This window comes from Leopardus geoffroyi, chromosome A1, assembly GCF_018350155.1.
Source record: "Leopardus geoffroyi isolate Oge1 chromosome A1, O.geoffroyi_Oge1_pat1.0, whole genome shotgun sequence".
Classification (NCBI taxonomy): domain Eukaryota; kingdom Metazoa; phylum Chordata; class Mammalia; order Carnivora; family Felidae; genus Leopardus; species Leopardus geoffroyi.
Window position 1 is genome coordinate 142,191,779 of NC_059326.1, and position 14,308 is coordinate 142,206,086.

Here is a 14,308-nt window from a genome sequence, read left to right on the forward strand (position 1 = left end):
AGATATGACACCCAAGGCATAAGGAAACAAAGAAAAAATAGAAGTGGAATTCATGAAAATTTACAATGTCTGTGCTTCAAAGGACACAATCAAGAAAATGAAAAGATAATCCACAGAATGGGAGAAAATATTTGCAAATTTGACAACAGATAAGAATCTAGTATTCAGAATATATAAAGAACTCTAACAATAAACAACAGAAAGAAAACCCAGTTATAAAACAGTAAAAAGATCTGAACATTTTTTCAAAGAAGATGCAGAACTGGCCAAGAGACAATCAACAGTTTTTTATTAGAGAAATGTGAATCCAAATTGCAAAAAGCAGTAATGAGATTCCACTTCATACCCTTTAGGATAACTCTAATCTAAAAGACATGAATTTTTTTTCAAAAAAGAAAAATTAGTATTGGTGAGGATGTGGAGAAATTATAACTCACATACAGTATTGATGGAAATGTAAAATGATGCAGCGCTGTGCAAAAGAGTTTGGCAAGTCCTCAAAAAACCATACAGTAACCATATCACAGTAACCAGAAATATCACTCCAAGGTACACATACGAGAGAAGTGAACACATAGGTACACACACAAACTTGTACAAAGTGTTTAGTACTATTCATGATAGCTAAAAAGTGGAAACAACCGAAATGTCACTGGTGAATGAATACACAAAATTCAGTATGTATGTACAAAGGAATATTATTCAGCAATAAAGAGAAATGAGGTATTGATGTACACTACAACATGGGTGGACTTCGAAAACATTATGCTTAGTGAAAGAAGCCAGATACAAAAGTCACGCCCATACAACTTCATTTATATGAAATGCCCAAAAGAGGCAAATCCATAGAGACAGAAAGTAGATTCATAGTTGCCTAGGGCTGGGGGCACAAGGAGTGACTGCAGATGAAAGCAGGATTACTTTTTGAGGTGATAAAAATACAGAAGAAGGAAATGGCAGTGATGGTTGTACAATTTGGTAAATCACTGAATGGCCCACTTTAAAAGTTATGGCATATTAACTATATTTCAAAGAAAAATGACTTTTAAAAAGCAAAAATAATAACCATATATTTTTAGGCGATTTTAGCATTATTTAGAAGTAAAATGTATGATAACTTAGGAAAAGGTAGGAAGGAGAAAATGGAAATTTACTGTCATAAGGTTTTGAAAGTATATATGAAAGGTTATAATGTTGATTAAAAGTGAAAAACTCCCTTATACCCTTAATTTCTATTTCTTATAATCTACCTATCTCTACCTAAAACATCTGCTCCGATGACACTTAGTCCTTGAAAATATTCTTCAGTGAAGACTGCTACTCCTACCAAACTTTCCAGACTCAAAAAGAGAACTAAGCATATTCCTCAAACTGTTGGCAACAGGCAAAGAAGAAGCATGTGTGCTGGCATTTTCATTCTCATGTATATATCACTACTTCCTACTGAGTAAACATGATCCTCCAATCACTACCTACATCAGTTAACAGTGAAATCCATGAGAGATGTGGTCATTAATTCTCTTCATTCCTACCTTCTACTGTTTTGAAATACAAGCCGTTTGCTCAGATCAATCTCTCATCCCCTTCACTGAACTCTTCATCCCACTCATCTTACTCAATGGCTTCTACATTGGCTCATATTTTTCTTTTGCACTCTATCAAAAGTCACGAGTCCATTTGACCCAACATTACCTTGGCCTCAAAGTGCTTTGAATTCCTGATTCAAACACCACGTGTAAACCTACACAGAGACAAGCACTCAAAGGCTCACACTACATCCTGCCTTCCGCTCACCTCCTACTGTACAGAGGCAGGGTATACCATGTTTCAAAAAGAGCCCTAGATTTGGAGTGATAATACTTGGGTTCAAACACTATCCTACTACTGAATGAACTTAGGTCTATTTCAATGGACATGTGCTATCTTTTTTTTTTTTTAAGTTTATTTATTTATTTTCAGAGAGAGCATGAGTGGGGTAGGAACAAAGAGAGAAGGGAAGAGAATCCCAAGCAGGTTCTGCACTGTCAGCATGGTGTCTGACACAAGGCTCAAACTCACTAACCATGAGATCATGACCTGAGTCAAAACCAAGAGTTGGACGCTAACCCAGGTGCCCCTGGATATGTGCTATCCTAATATTAAGTCCCGAGAGCAGAACACCAACTCAACTGGCTTCTACGAATATACAAGTTACCATCATTCACCCAGGTAAATTAATTTCAATTTATTTTTCACATTCCCCATCCAAAAATCCAAATACTGTTTATTCTATTTAAGACTATGAACATTTTACTTAGAGCAAAAGAAATCTAGTGATACTTAAGGATCTTATGTCACATTTCAAAGTAACAAAAAGTATATGATTCTTTTACAACAGAAAGAATTATGAAAATTATGAATCAAAACAATACCTCAATATTTTTACTGGCCACATTCTTCACAACAGCAGGAAACAGTTCAGATGCATTTTTCCCTTTTGCAATCATCTGAAGAATAAAAGCGGAGTATTAGAGTTGAAATCTTTTATAAATTAGTCATTTGAAAATAAAACATAAATTCTACATACATTAAATATTTAGAAAATTGAATCAGCAAATAAGCTATGGAATTCACAAGCTGAAATCTTTTTGAATCATTTTTACTTATCCCAATTATCTGTATCAAAGAACAAATAAAGTCTTGAGTATCAATATAAATATACAAATACACAGACACATTAAAGAAGAAATATATAGTAGTTCAAGACATACAATAAAACATTTACAATAGTTTTCTCTGGCTAATGAGGCTGTAAATACTTTAAAAATATTTGTACTGTTCTTTATTTTCCAAGCTCTTATATTAAAGTTATACATTGGCAAGGGGGGTGGCGGGGAATAAACGTTATTTTGGACAAACTATTTCCCCCTTGACTTTCATTTCATAGGTTTCCCTATCTCCAACCATTACATTTCAAAGTTCTCTTCACCAAGTCCTCTCCTCTGCCCGCTAAGTTCTGTATATCACCATCTTTTCAGGCTACACTATTCTACAATCTCTGAAACTCGTAACATTTCATTCACCCTCATGACTTAACTCTCACACTATAGGGATCAATTCCCCAAACTCTAGCCCTAACTCTGGGTCCTACTTACACTTCTGTAACTGGACATCATTAGATGTCTCCCTCATCTCAAACTTGCTAAAACCAAACTCATTTTTCATGATAAAATAGCATTCATGCTAGAACTTCCTATTTCCACCAATTTTCCCAGATACCAGAAACCACAGATTTATTCTGGTCTCTTCCCACATGTACAGAGTAACTAGGTCCTGTTGTGATTTCTTTGTACTATCACATTAATCCTTTCTCACTGTTACTATCCTAAAATAGGTCAATATCATCTCACAAAGGTCTTTTCCAACAGTCTCCTGCTCCTGTTCATAATGTACCACACTGACAGTTTCACATGCTTAAACCACTACTGTGTACATGTCAGCCCCTCTCAAAGATTTCAAAAGCCCTTGGCTGCCTAAAAGTCCAAACTATTTCACTTAATATTAAATGCCCTCACAATTTACAACATCCCTCTTGAGCACAGCAACAATTATTGTTCTACACCAACACTATTATCAAAGTAAACTGACCTACTCACTACCAGAACATTCTCTGGCTACTCTATGCCTTATCACACCCCCAAGTCAATTCTTTTTACTTTCCACAATTCTCTAAAATTCTAATCATTCGCCCTCCCTAGAGCCACCCAAAAAATACCTGGCCCACATTGCTGTCCAATTCTAATTTCCTCTAAAATTTTTAAACTCACACTCTTCATTTGTGCTGTTTTATTTCTCTTTACTGTAGTTTTATGTCTACCTGTATCCCCAATTTCCTTCACTCTCATTCTCGGAATACATCTTTATGTCGTTTAATAGTTTACACTTTGGTAGATACAAAATAAAGTTTAACAACAAGATCATTTTCTGGAAAGGGATTCTTCATGAATTATACACCATATCTAAAAACTATCTTAAAAAAGATAGTTTTTATAAAATCATGACAAAAGTTTTATTATATACTATGTGATATTTTAATCATTCAAATCCCAATTAGCAATTTTTCAAGAAGATCTTTCTACATAACAGCTTAAAAACACTCCAATATAAGCTAATCCTTTCATATTCTGTTTCCTTACCTGTCACATTATGATTTGAATATTCTGTGAAACCTACTGCATATTACAGAAGGTTCACAAATAATGCAGCTAAAACATCTTTATTATGATTTTTACACCTCCCTCAGTTTCCTCACCTGTAAAATGAGGAGAGAGGGAACAAATGTTTTTGGGCCCATGCCTTCAGTTATTCAATGAATACCTGAAGTTGAAGATCCTGTCCTATTATATCCTATTCCAAGGATTCCCTAACTGTTCTACAGGAGGTTATTCAAAAAGATGTTAATACATGAGGGAGGAAAAAAAAACCCTACAGTCAAGTTCATTCAACAAATATTTGCTGAAAGGACACTACATGCCAAGGAGTACTGTAGGCCTTGGGGATACACCTTGCCCAGTGGAGCTTACCTTCTAATGGGGGCTAGGAACAATAAACAAATAAATACAATGTGTGAGATGGTAAAATAGAGTACTATGGAAAAAAATAAAGGACTGTATGAGAAATGGAAAGTGCCAGGGTGGCAGTGGTAGCTGCTCTTTTATGTTTTGTTTAGTGTTTTCATAGTATGTATTTCCCATCCTTGTATTTTTAATCTATGTATTTATATTAAAAATGGGTTTCTCCTATAGAACATACAGTTGCATCTTAACATTTTCAACCAATCTGACAATCTCTTTTAGCTGGTGACTTAAGATCACTCATATTTAATAAAATTACTGGTGTCGTTAGATTCAGGTCTACAATTTTTTTTTTAAGTTTATTTATATATTTTGAAAGAGACACACCAAGTAGGGGAGGGGCAAAGAGAGAGGGGGGCAGAGGAGCCAAAGCAGGCTCCGTGCTAACAGCACAGGGCTCGATGCAGGGCTCAAACTCACAAACCGTGAGATGATGACCTGAGCCGAAGTCAGATACTCAACCAACTGAGCCACCCAGGTGCCCCCACGTCTACAATTTTATCTGTTTTCTGTTTACTGTGTGTGTTTTGTTTGACTGACCTCTGTCATTCCCATTATTTGGGAACTTGTTAGTATTTGGTATTTTAATGTTTACATTGATTTTTTGTTTATATCTTCTTGAAGAACGTTTAGTGGTTCCTCTAGGGATTATTAGATGGACAAATCAAGATTCAACAAACCTTTCACAGTCTACTTAGATTTAATATTGTACCAAGTCAAATAAAATGTAGAAACCTTACAACCAGACAGGCCCTTTTAATCCCACCTCCCCGCTAGCCTTTATATTATGCTATCCTATATATCTACACCTATTTAAAACCTCTCAGACATGTATAACTTAAGAAAAATAAAATTAGGCCTTTATGCTTGCCAAATACAGTGGACCCTTGAACAATGCAGGGGTTAGGGGTACCAATCCCCTGCAGATTCGAATATCCATGTAGAACTTTTGACTCCTCCCACAAATTAACTACTAATAACCTACTTTTGAACAGAAACCCTTCAGATAACATAAACAATTGATTAACATATATTCTGTATGTTATATATATATATATATATACTGTACTCTTCTTACAATAAACTAGAGAAAATATTAAGAAAACTATGAGAAAAAAAGATCATAAGGAAGAGAAAATACATTTACAGCACAGTACTCTATAACACGTATAAGTGGACCCATGAAATTCAAATCTGTGTTGTTCAAGTATCACCTCTATTTTCTTTCAGTACTTTAAAGATGCTCCACTGACTTCTGGCTGCCATGGTTTCTGATGTTATTAAAATCACTGATCCTTGTATGTAATGTATCATTGTTTTTCCAGGTACTGTCAAGATTATTTCTTTATTTTTGGTCTTCTACAGTTTAATTGCTATGTGTTTACGCATGGTTTTCTTTGGGTTTATCCTAATTGGGATTCAGGGAACTTTTTCATCTATAAGTTTACGTCATTCATTCATTTGGGTAGTTTCCAGCCGTTATTTCTTCAAATATTTTTACTGCCCCAATCTCTCTCCTCCTTTTGGACATATTTGTTAGATCTTTTGATATTATCCAACAAAACCCTGAGGCTATGTTCAGTTCTTTTCCTTTTATTAATCTATTCTTCAAACCAACTAAGTTCTAATGATCTGTCTTCAACTTCTGGCTCTTTTTTCTCTTATTTTGCTATTGAGTCAATCCAGGATATACTGTATTTCAGATACGATAAAAAAGATACCAGATTATTTCAGATATGATAGAAATTTCAACAAATTTCTACATGATGTAGTTCACTTAAGATACTTTAGTAAAAAAACTACCTATTAGTTTCTACCTGGGGAATAAGTGGATATAGGAGAACCTCTTCCTATATGTTGGGGGGATGGCTTTTTACATATTTGAAAATATTTTTTTCCCATTCTGAGGCTTGTCTCATCACAATGTTGTGGTATCATATGATGCACAAAGATTTTAATTTTGATACAGCCCTAATTATCCATTTTTTTCTTTTGTTGCTCACTTTTTGGTTTGTATCTAAGAAACCTCTGACAAATCTCATGTCATGAAGTTTCTGCCCTATGTTTTCTTCTATAAGTTTTACATTTTTACCTCTAACATTTAGGTCTTTGATTCATTTTGCCTTATTTTATATATAGTATGAGATAGGGGTCTAAATTCATTTTCTTGCAGGTGGTATCTAGTTTCCCAGCACCATTTGTTGAAGACTATAATTTCACCATTGAACGGTCTCGCACCCTTGTCAAAAATCATTTGACCACATAGTTAAGGGTTTACTTCTGCATGCTCTGTTGGGTATATATGTCTGTCTTTGTGACAGTTCCACGTTGTTTTGATTACTGTAGCTTTGTAATAAGTTTTCAGACCAGCAAGTGTGAGACTTATAAATTTGTTCAAGACTATTTTGGTTATTCAGGATCTATATGAATTTTAGGATAGATTTTCCTTTTTTTGCAAATAATATCACTGGAATTTTTATAGTAATTACACTGAATATGTAGATCACTTTGATACTGACATCTTAAAAATATTAAGTCTTTTAATCCATGAACATAGGATACCCTTCCATTTATTTGTGTCTTCTCTAATTTCTGTCAGCAACATTTTGCAGCTCTCAAGGTACAAGTCTTTGCCCCCTTAGTTTATTTCTGGTATTGTATTCTTTTTAATGCTACTGTAAATAGGACTATTGTCTTAGTATCTTTCTTGAATTGTTCATTGTCAGGGTATACAGACGCAAGTAATTGTTATGTAATGATTCTGTATATCGCAACTTTGCTCAATACACTTATTAGTTTTAAAACTTTTCCATAAAATATTTAGTTTTCTAAATATGAAATCATATTGTCTGTGAATAAAGATAATTTTAGTTCTTCCTTTGCAATTTGGGTGCCTTTTATTTCTTTTTCTTGCCTAACTGCTCTGGCTAAAACTTTCAAAAGTATATTGAACAGAAGAGACAAAAGCAGGCATCCTCTTTTTCCTTATTGAAGAAAACCTTTCAGAATTTCACTGCTGACTAGGATGTTAGCTGTGGGTTTTTCACACATGGCCTTTAACATGCTGAGGTAGTTTCCTTCCAGTCCTAGTTTGTTCAGTGCTTTATCATGAGTGTTAAATTTGGCCAAATTCTTTTTCTCTATCAATTGAGATGATCATGTGGGTTTTTCCCCCTTCATTCTGTTAATGTGGTGTATTATTATGATTGATTTTCATGTTGCTTGTGTTTTTTTTATAAATAATGAGTAATTATCTAGATCCAAAAATCCACATTAATTTTTTAAACTCAGGGAAAAAAAGAGGAGAAATTGTGTTTTTCTAAACTGTAACTGGCTTCATTTTTCACAGTAACAAAGATGGTTTATTTTAAAAAGTTCAAAATTTCTGATTTTATAAATACTGGTTAATTTACAAGGAAGGAGCGAACAGAGGGAAGGACAGTGGGGAAGGAAGCAAGAAAGGTAGATCTTACAGAGTCTCAGACCCAATTCCAGCTCTTAAAAATCAACAACCTAGAATAAATGAAGAAATAGAAAATGAACTGATCCTTGATTTATATTCCATAAAGTAACAGTGGAGCAAAATTGACAGAAAACTCACTAAGGTATTATATCGCTAGTAAAAACTCAGACCTGCTTATGGAACTGGTCCTGATGTATATCAACATGGCAGAAAAATCTTGGCCCTTTAAGCAATTTCTAACCCAAGAACAACAAGATGCCATCATCATGCACAAGATGAATCTTTTAAGGCACACATACAACTGAAACATTTTTGTTAAAGGAAAGAAGAGAGGAGTGAACAATGTCTACAAAAGTTTACACCAAAAATGTTTATCATACATGAACACATTATTAGTTTCTTTTTCTTACATGGATTTTCTCAATTATCCAACAATAATAACGTACCACTTGTATTTAGTTTAAGATCTTTTCAAAAATATTTACAAAAACATATGGAACTTTGAAATTACTTTTATTTTTCTTTTCAACGTTTATTTATTTTTGGGACAGAGAGAGACAGAGCATGAATGGGGGAGGGGCAGAGAGAGAGGGAGACACAGAATCGGAAACAGGCTCCAGGCTCTGAGCCATCAGCCCAGAGCCTGACGCGGGGCTCGAACTCACGGACCGCGAGATCGTGACCTGGCTGAAGTCGGATGCTTAACCGACTGAGCCACCCAGGCGCCCCACTTTTTTTTTTTCTTAAGGTCAGTACTATCCAACCAAATACCCTGTAAGATGAATGGCTATGAAAATCACATATATCAGTAATTTTACCTAGGCATTTTAAGAATCGTATCAAAGAAAGGTTCAGATTTGCTCATTATCCCATAACTACAAAGACAAGTAAACTAATCTGAGAAAAACCCTCAACATTTAACACTTACCAAAAGAAAATATATGAAAGATTCAATACACCACAGATTTCATTACAAACATTCCATTCCTCCAAAGACAACTCATCAGTATTTTAGCTAAAAAACTTATTTCTAAATTCACTATATGAAACAATACATTTCAAAGTCTCCTTAGTTCACCACATTTCGCCAAGCCAACATAAAACATGGACATGTGCTATAAACACAAAACAGGTATTTTCCAGAAATATTAAGAAAAATAATGTATGAGTTCTTCAACTTGAGTCTCGCTGTGTGAGAGGTGACCACAAGATTTTGAAGTAGGTGGTTTTTTCCCCCTAGGAATGCTTTGGCATACATGAGACTTTATTCAACATATCAAACACTGGAAACATTACCCCATGATACTAAGTAAGTCTCAGATATTACCAAAGAAAGATAATAAAATAAACTGTGACTACCATCATGGTTTCACACTGGTAGATATTGCTGAAAAAATTCTCTACTGAATCATAGGACTACCTAGTACGAAAGACAGTCAGATGTGCACTGCTCACACTTTGACGTATTTGAGAAAAAAACTTGGTAAAATACCCAACATTTAAAATTTTAGCAGAATAAATTTAGAAATGTTTCTAACTATGATGAAAAGAGCTTAAAACTACTCTGCAATCGTATAAAGTGACAAACCCCATTTTCAGCGCTCATGGAATATAAACTATAAAGAGAAATTTAAACTTTAAAAATTACTTTAAGAAAATATAAGAAACTTTAAAGCCAATACAAAATTCTAACTGACTGACTCCAGTGAACTACTTCTAGCCAAAAGATGTTTTGAAATGATACACACTTACATGAACAGAAAATATTTCAAATGTTTGAATAAGGTTCCACATAGAAATGTGGTGCTACCTAGAAATATTAAAAACTGGACAAAAGTAAAGGTGAACAAATGATTGCTATAATAGCTCAGTGGGAAAAATTCAAAGTAAAATAACTATTAGTTACTTAACAAATGTTAGTAAAAAATAATTGTTGATTGAAAATTGAAATATATCATTCAATAGCATCAAAAACACAAGATATTTAGAAAAAGTATTAACAAAATAATAGAACTTAAAATGTTAACACTATGGGAATGTAAGCTGGTGCAGCCACTCTGGAAAACAGTATGGAGGTTCCTCAAAAAACTAAAAAAAGAACTACCTTACGACCCAGCAATTGCACTACTAGGCATTTATCCAAGCCATACAGGTGTGCTGTTTCAAAGGGACACATGCACCCCCGTGTTTACAGCAGAACTATCAACAATAGCCAAAGTATGGAAAGAGCCCAAATGTCCATCGATGGATGAATGGATAAAGAAGATGTAGGGGCGCCTGGGTGGCTCAGTCGGTTAAACGTCCGACTTCGGCTCAGGTCATGATCTCGCGGTCTGTGAGTTCGAGCCCCGCGTCAGGCTCTGTGCTGACAGCTCAGAGCCTGGACCCTGCTTCAGATTCTGTGTCCCCCTCTCTCTCTGACCCTCCCCCATCTGTCTCTCTCTGTTTCAAAAATAAATAAACATTAAAAAAAAAAGAATGAAATCTTGCCATTTGCAACTATGTGAATGGAACTGCAGGGTATTATGCCAAGTGAAATTAGTCAGAGAAAGACAAAAATCATATGACTTCACTCATATGAAGACTTTAAGAGACAAACAGATGAACATAAGGGAAGGGAAACAAAAATAATATAAAAACAGGGGAGGGGGACAAAACAGAAGAGACTCATAAATATGGAGAACAAATTACGGGTTACTGGAGGGGTTGTGGGAGGCGAGATGGGCTACATGGGTAAGGGGCACTAAGGAATCTACTCCTGAAATCACTTTTGCACTATATACTAATTTGGATGTAAATTAAAATAAATAAATAAATAAGTAAGTTTAAATAAATAAATAAATAAATAAATAAATAAATAAATAAATAAAATGTAACACTAAAAACTATAATACATTGTTGAAAGAAATTAAAGATGACCTGAACAAGTGAAGAAACAGAACCATGATCATGGGTCATATGGCAAAATACTGTAAAAATGTTAATTCTTTCGGGGCACCTGGATGGCTCAGTCAGTTAAGCGTCTGACTTTGACTCAGGTCATAATCTTGCAGTTCATGGGCTCGAGACCCTCATCGGACTCTGTGCTGACAGATGAAGGCCTGGAGCCTGCTTCAGATTCTGCGTCTCCCTCTCTCACTGCCCCTCTCCCATGTGTGCACTATCTCCCTCTCCCAAAAATAAGTAAAAATTAAAAAAAAAAAAAGTTAATTCTCCCAAAATTGATCTACAGAGTTAATCCAATTCCAATACAGATCCCAGTAGGCTTTTTTTTCATATAAAAATTAGTTTAAAATATTTGAAAATAAAACATAAATCTCTCATAACTTCCAAACAATGTAATTTTCTACCCGGAAAATCCAAACTTAGAAACTGAAGAACAGTTAGAGCTAAGAAGAGAGTTAACTGAAAAGACCAGATGCATAACAAAGAAAAGTCACTTATTTTCCTATACACCAGTAATAATTAATATTAAGAATATAATGAAGGGGACCATTCATAATGGCCACCAATATTTAAAAATACACAAATTAATCTAACAAGGAATAAGGAATGTATAAGATTTCTAGAATAAAAACTACAAAATATAAATACAATGTTACTGAAAGACAAGAGGGATGAAAGGAAGAAGGTTAAAATATAAATTCCATATTATCCTAATCAAATTTCAAAAATAATTTTGCTATTGACAGTAATGGAATTTGACAACCAGAAAAAAAAAATGCTTACAATTTTCAGGCCTTTAAATGACAAAAAAAAATCCTTTAGTTAATTAGTATCCCTCTTTGTGGGAAGTCAAAATATTGTTGTACATAATCTTATTTTGTCTTCAAAATGATTAGCTTTTCCTACCTCAGGAGAAATATCTTGATATTAGAGACAGGGAAATAAGAACTCAGAAAAAAGGAATTAAAACTCAAGTTTCTGAATTGTGACACTCCAAACTTCTTCCAAAACATTTTACACAGGCTATACTAAGCAAATATTAAAGGGAAATGGCATGTTTTAATATATTATTTAATGCATACTTAAAATAATCACTACGTGTCCATTTTCCAATATTAAAATGATCTACTTTACCTACCCCAACAATCCGTTTCATAGCATCCAGTTTAGCAGAATCTTTGTTGCTCTCCAACATTTGCTTTAGATCTTCATTCCTATACAAAAGAAAAGAAAAAAATCCCTATTTCAATCTTGTACATTATAAAGCTATTAAAATATATCATTTCTTAAGAATTAGAAACAATAATGAGCAGGATGCCTGGGTGGCTCACTTGGTTAAGTGTCTGACTCTTGATTTGGGCTCAGGTCAAGATCTCACAGTTCGTGACATCAAGCCCCTGCATCAGGCTCTGTACTGAGCATGGAACCTGCTTGAAATTCTCTCTCCTTCTTCCTCTGCCCCTCCCACACACCTGCTCTCCCTCTCTTTCCTCTCTCTGTCTCTCTCACTCTCACTCTCTCAAAATAAAATACGTTAGTAGGAGTATGATGTTAAAAGTGATTATGATGAGATCTCAGATGGAAATGAGCAGTTATTGGGAACTGGATGAAAGGTAATCCTTGTCTCAATTTTCTTCCAATGTCATATGAAAAGTGGAAGTTGAAAGTGATGAACTTGGATATTTAGCTAAGGAGATTTCTAAGTAAAGTATTAAAGGCACAGCATGATTTTTCCTTGATGTTTACAGTAAAATGAGAAAGATAAACTAAAGGAACGGTTAAGCAAAAAGAACTAGAATTTGAAGATTTGGAAATTTTTCAGCCTATCCATATTGTAGAGTATTAAGAATGCGTCTTCAGACCTTTTTTCAAAAGTGTGGCTGGAAAATTACTTGATTAAGAGATCACAGGTACCACTCATGAATATAATCAGATGTCATAACAAAAGCCAGGAACAGAAATGGGATTATATATCAGAGACACTGCTAGCTTGGATTAAAAGGGAGAAAAGGAACAAAATGAAGGCAGTCTGTCAGACTTCTGGATTGTAGGACAGGACAACGTGAGGACACAGAGAGAAGGCAGACATCTGTAGGCCAAGGAGAGAGCCCTGAGGAGAAACCAAACATGTCTACAGTCTGACGGTAGACTTCTAGCCTCAAGAACAGTAAGAATTAAATTTCTGTTAATCAAGCCACTCAGTCTGTGGTATTTTGTTATGGCAGTTGTAGCAAACTAATACAGACGTCGACAAACAATTCACTGAAGGAGACACAGAAATGCCAAAAAGTACGTTTAAAGATAATCAACTTCATTAGCTATTAGAGAAATGCAAATTAAAAGCACAGCAAAATATCACTACATGTGTATCAAAATGGCTCTCATCTAAAATAAAAAGAATAGTAACAACACCTAATGATAGCGATGTCATAGAGGAAATGAACCACTTATATACTGCCGGGGCGGGGAGGGGGGGAAGAATTTAAAAGGGTTACAGCCACTAGGCAGTTTGGCAGTTTTATAGAACCCTGGAATTCTCATACAACCAAGTAATTTCACTCTTAGGTATTTATCCCTGGGAAATGGAAATTAATACACAAAACCTGCACACAAGGGGTACCTGGGTAGCTCAACTGGTTAAGCATTAAACTTCAGCTCAGGTCATGATCTTGCGGTCTGTGAGTTCAAGCCCTGCTTCCAGCTCTGTGCTGACAGCTCAGAGCCTGGAACCTGCTTCAGATCCTGTGTCTTTCTCTCTCTCTCTCTCTCTCTCTCTCTCTCTCTCTCTCTCTCACTCCGCCACTCCCCCACTCACACTCTCTCATAAATTAATAAATGTTAAAAATATTTTTTTTAAACTTGCACAGAAGTATTCACAGCAGCTTTTATTCCTATCAGCCAAAATGGAAACAACACAGATGTCCATCAATGGATGAATATTTCAACAAACTGTGGTACATCCATAGCATGGAATACCACTCAGCAGTAACAATAAACTACTGATACACATGACAACTCTGATTAATCTCCACAGAAATATGCTGAGGGAGAAAAGTTAATTCTAAAAGGTTACATACTGTATGACTCCATTTATGTAACACTCTTGAAGATGGCCAACAGGCACATGAAAAGATGCTCAACATCGCTTCTCATCAGGGAAATACAAATCAAAACCACACTCAGATATCACCTCACGCCAGTCAGAGTGGCCAAAATGAACAACTCAGGAGGCTAGAGATGCTGGAGAGGATGTGGAGAAACGGGAACCCTCTTGCACTGTTGGTGG

General features: G+C 35.0%; 1 protein-coding gene across 2 annotated transcripts in view; it reads right to left on the reverse strand.

The window, feature by feature from the left end:
* The window catches only part of AP3B1 (adaptor related protein complex 3 subunit beta 1), a 262,517-nt gene that overhangs the window by 211,687 nt on the left and 36,522 nt on the right, over positions 1-14,308 (reverse strand). For both annotated transcript variants that reach the window (XM_045496395.1, XM_045496398.1), the window contains exons 2-3: positions 12,161-12,236; positions 2,412-2,486 (exon numbers count right to left, since the gene is read on the reverse strand). In XM_045496395.1, the coding sequence (XP_045352351.1) occupies positions 2,412-2,486; positions 12,161-12,236 (151 nt within the window). The remainder of the gene's footprint in view (positions 1-2,411; positions 2,487-12,160; positions 12,237-14,308) is intronic.